This window comes from Cryptotermes secundus, unplaced genomic scaffold (assembly GCF_002891405.2).
Source record: "Cryptotermes secundus unplaced genomic scaffold, Csec_1.0 scaffold1247, whole genome shotgun sequence".
Lineage (NCBI taxonomy): Eukaryota > Metazoa > Arthropoda > Insecta > Blattodea > Kalotermitidae > Cryptotermes > Cryptotermes secundus.
The window spans coordinates 85,694-90,846 of record NW_019724605.1 but is presented as its reverse complement, the minus strand read 5'-3'; the positions used below and the strand labels follow the sequence as shown (position 1 = coordinate 90,846).

The window sequence follows — 5,153 nt, the reverse complement described above, 5'->3', positions numbered from 1 at the left end:
GTGACGCGGAACCGCTTCCTACTGTGACGTGGCACGCAACAGGCACCACTGCGGATATATAAGGGAACTGCACAGCAGCTACCAGTCAGTCATAATGTGGCCATCGCCGAAGACATTTCCGAGTTGTAATGTGAGCAGTCGCCAAGTTAAGTAGTAGTCGAGCGAGTGTGTTATCAACAGTTCTCCAGTCAGTCGACGACAGTTGGAGTATAGCAGCCGTCGCGGAAAGAAGAACCGGACGTGTGTGTAATTGTGTAATTGGGAGTGTGTGATACAGTGATACATAGCTCCCCTACTGTAAACGTGTAGACTACTGAAGACAGAGTGAACTGATTTGCGCATAGGGTTATAAAGTGTGAAACCCCGCAACTGTGTTATAATTAATTGTAGCCGTTATTTGTAGATTGTTGAATAAACCAATTAACGATCTCTACGGCGTCTTCAGTAACCAAACACATTACAATATATATATATATATACTGTTGCTTCAAGAGTTTCACTAGGCCCTACACTGTCTGTCTTACTGTCATTTCTTAACTCACCATTTATTATCATTTCATCTTAGGATCATATCCTCTATTTAAACAGACTCCTGTAGAGTGTTAGAAAGGGATAATATTCTTTAATTTTGTAATCTGTTACATAACTGAAGTGGAGCTTGACTTTTATTCACTCACAAAAAGCCATACATGCTGATGGACACCCACATACATGTGTGTGTTTGATCTCCTTCCCTCTTGATCTTCTCCCCACTCTTTCTCACCCATCTCTCTCCTAACCCCTCTGTTGCTCATACTTGTGTTTCAAAATTATTTCTCTTCATATGAGGATTTTTCGTGTTATTCTGCTCCTTTTGCAGATTATACCGAATGAACTTCAACCTGTACACAGTGACGAGTTGCCATATTCCTGTGATGTCAGTAATAAATCTTGCAGACAGAATTTTAATGTGAGGACACATCAGCCCATACATGGCGTGGAGCGGTCATTTAGCTGTGATATGTGTACTAAGTCATTTAGTGAACAGAGTACTCTGAAGAAGCATCAGCGCATACATACTGTAGTGCAGCCATTTTGTTGTGACATGTGTAATAAGTCTTTCAGTGGTAAGAGTCATCTGAAGAGGCATCAGTTCATACATAGTGGGGAGCGCCCATTTTGCTGTGATGTATGTAATAAATCATTCTGTCAGCGGAGTGATCTGAAGAGGCATCAGCGCATACATAGTGGGGAGCGGCCATTTAGCTGTGGCCTGTGTACTAAGTCTTTCAGTGATCAGAGTAACTTGAAGACACATCAACGAACACATACAGGGGAGCGGCCATTTTCCTGTGACTTGTGTAATAAGTCATTCAGTGGTCTTAGTCATCTGAAGAGGCATCAGCGCATTCATAGTGGGGAGCGGCCATTTTGCTGTGATGTGTGTAATAAATCATTCAGTGATCAGAGTAATCTGAAGACACATCAGCGCATACATACTGGGGAGCGGCCATTTTGCTGTGATTTGTGTAATAAGTCATTCAGTCAGCAAAGTGATCTGAAGAAGCATCAGCGAATACATAGCGGGGAGCGGCCATTTTGCTGTGGCATATGTAATAGGTCGTTTAGACAGCAAAGTAATCTGAAGACACATCAGCGCATACATACTGGAGAGCGGCCATTTTTTTGTGATTTGTGTAATAAGTCATTCAGTCAGCATAGTATTCTGAAGAGACATAAGCGACGAATACATAGTGGGGAGTGGCCATTTTGTTGCGACTTGTGTAATCAGTCATTCGGTCAGAGAGTGATCTGAAGAGACATTAGTGAATACATACTGGGGAGCGGCCATTTTGTTGTGACTTGTGTAATCAGTCATTCATTCAGCAGAGTGCTCTGAAGAGGCATCAACACATACCTAGTGGGGAGCAGTTTTTTAGCTCCGATATGTATAATGCCACTAGGTCTTTAGTATTATCCGAAGACACCTCAGCTCATGCAATTGTGTGTGCAGTAAATCATAGGGCAGTAGAGGTAGGTTTAGCCTAAGGGAACAATATGAGACTTCTAGTATGCCACAAAGTTGCAAGTTGTAAATAAGACCGTTTTGCTGTGTGTTGTGTGCTACATGTGTGTAGAATGATACAAGATATTGCATTTGTAACCTTTCTGACTGACAGGAAATTAACTGAGTCCCATGCTACAAAACTCAGTGCATTCATTCTGTGTTTCATTCTGTATGGGGATCTGTCATAACACAACAATGAAACAGTCTAGGTCAGCATCACCTTAGCTACGTATTTCGGCTTTTAAAGTCATCATCAGGCAAATACATGGTTACTGCACTCACACACTGTTGAATTGCATTTCAGTGTGACAATAGTGCTGGAAACTTGATGAGTATCTTACAATAATAATATAAGGTATAAAAATACAATACAATTATTATAAATGAAAGTTGTACAATAAAATATGGTTAAAAACTATTCATGTAATGTTTCATATTATGAAGTCAGTGTTGCAATCTTGTTGTTATCTTCCAGCGGACATATAGTGGTATATTCATGACTTGTACACATACAGTTAAGTGCTTGTAGGTCTGTGGTATTGGTGTAGTAGTATCTGGTTTTAATTGTTTGGCCAGTGCCTTGTTTTACAATGTATTTTGTCTGCTCTGGTAGGAATACACGCAACTCTGGCAGCTTTGAGATTGAGTTGAGAGACCAAGAGTGAGACAGATAACGAGTGAGCTGATTCAAGTACACGGTGACACTGGTCGTTGATTCATTAGTTCAAGTGTTTGTCTACTGCTTGTGTGTCACGATTATTGAAAATTAGGTGTTTGTTCACATCGGTTGTAGCTGAACGGTGAAGAGAGGAGTCTGCAACATTGGACTACTATTTATATTCATTGTCGATAGTGGTTCTTCGAAAACTGAAGTGATTGAACACGAGACAAAAACAGTGGTGCACAAATATGGCTGCTATCCCAGTACCGGGATACCGGGCACATTGGACCAAGAAGCGTCAAATGCTAAAAACAGTACCAGCAGCTGGTAGGTGAGTTCCTGCAAGTGGGACCGCCTGAGTCTTGTCTCACTCAAAACGGACAAAATATTCCATTTGCAAATAGTGCAAAATATCTAGGTATAATCTTTGATATGAGAGCTACATGGACATTGCACATAGAAATGGTCTAAGCCAAGGCCTTCAGAACATTCATTAGAGTATATTCCCTATTCAAAAGTGAGTGATTGAGCACTAACATTAAAGTGACCCTCCACAAAGCTCTTCTTAGATCCGTAATGACTAGGTCCCAGATTTTTTGAAAATGCATGTGCGCATATGCAAATGCATATTTTGAAGGATTTTGGTTGTTATTGCATATTCTAAACATAAAAGCATATTTCTGCATATATGTTTGAAATTAAGGATAATTAAGGATGAGACAATTGATTTATGTGGCCAATGCATAGCAAATTTCGTGGTTGTTGAGCTACATCCAGATGAACCCGGAAACCCTCATCTTCTTGCTTGCAAAGTACTAGTGAAAACAAACCATAGCACAATAGCAAGATTTGTAAATGATTCTCTGTAACTACTATGGCCATCTGAAATTGAGAATAATTGTTGTAAGGTGCTTGTATTACTCACAGATACAGCTTCCTATATGTTGAAAGCAGCAAAAGCCTTACAAGTATTTTATCCAAATTTTATACACGTAACCTGTTTAGCGCACGGATTACACTGTATTGCAGAAAAATATGCGCACAGTCTGCAGCTGTTAACGATTTAATTGCAAGTGGGAAAAAACTGTTTCTGAAAGCACCAGCTCGTGTCCAGTTCTACAAAGATTGCCTACCTCAGGTTCCTCTGCCACCTGAACCTGTCCTGACTAGGTGGGGAACATGGATATCCGCAGTTTCATTTTATCAGGAGAATTTCAATCAAGTAAAAGAAGTGGTTACAGAACATGAAGATGAGTATGCATGTGTCCGTGAAGCAAAAGTGGTGTTTGAAAGTGATACTGTTTATCAAGATGTGAATTTTATCCATGCTCATTTTTCTACAGTTTCAAAAGCCATTGAGTGCTTGGAATCGTGTGGTGCACTCCTTCATGACTCACTTGAACTCATTCAGAAAGCAACTTGTTCACTGAATTCCGCTCCAGGCGAAATCGAAGAGAAGATTAAATGCAAGCTAGAAAAGGCGTTGAAATCGAACCCAGGACTAAAAAGGATTCAATCAATTAGTCAGTACTTGAGTGGAATTAGGGTATCTTTGCCAGATGAATGTTCTGAACCTTCAGCACCAGTGTACAAATACTGCCCAATCACGTTCGTTGATGTAGAAAGATCATTCTCAGCCTATAAACTCATTTTGACGGACAGCAGATGCAGTTTGTCTCCAGAAAACACTGAAAGACTTCCAGTTGCATATTGTGATGCTACTTTCTGCAGTGAATGATACATGTAAATAAGTGAGTCTGAATGAAGTGACCTGCTTCGTAAGTTTTATTTTTGGCGCATATTTTCCCGCTTTTTGGCACATATTTTAAGTGTTTTTAGCGCATAAAGATCCGGCCCCTAGTAATGACTTATGCTAATCCCGCCTAGGAGTTTGTGGCAGATACCCATATAGTGAAATTGCAGCGCCTGAAAAACAAGGTTCTCCGCACCCTTGGAAATTTTTCAAGGTGCATACTGGTCCACGATTTGCACATGGCATTCAAAATCCCATACATATATGACTATATAACAAAATTATGCAGGAAACAAGCAGAAGTCATACAAAATCACGATAATGAGAATGTTCGCAACACCAGACAACACAGAAGAGGCTTAAATTTGGCGGCGGTCAGGCATACGACCGTTCAAGTGACTAGACTGCTGTGGTAGCAAATACTACTAGAAATAGGGCATAGTCTGCTGTACTGACCCTAGACTGACAGATATCATAGCATTTTAGCATTTTGTGGCTAGACTGATGTAATCTAGATACATGATATCGTGAACTCATGTAGCATGTGTGTGAGTGTGGTAAATGCAAAGGAAATGTAGACAGTAAACCTGAAGGAATGAGACCATTCGTAGACCTACACATAAAGGTTAGGATATTATTAATAATTTTCATGCCACAGACTCAATATGGTGGCACTGTGTAGTGATGTTAAA

General features: G+C 40.2%; 1 protein-coding gene across 1 annotated transcript in view; it reads left to right on the top strand.

Moving 5' to 3' along the window:
• LOC111862539 (zinc finger protein 271-like) overlaps positions 1-4,446 on the top strand; it is a 16,030-nt gene extending 11,584 nt beyond the window's left edge. The window contains exons 4-5 of the mRNA XM_023848025.2: positions 860-1,385; positions 4,268-4,446. Coding sequence (XP_023703793.1) covers positions 860-1,385; positions 4,268-4,446 — 705 coding nt within the window. The remainder of the gene's footprint in view (positions 1-859; positions 1,386-4,267) is intronic.
• The last annotated feature ends 707 nt before the right edge of the window (positions 4,447-5,153 follow it).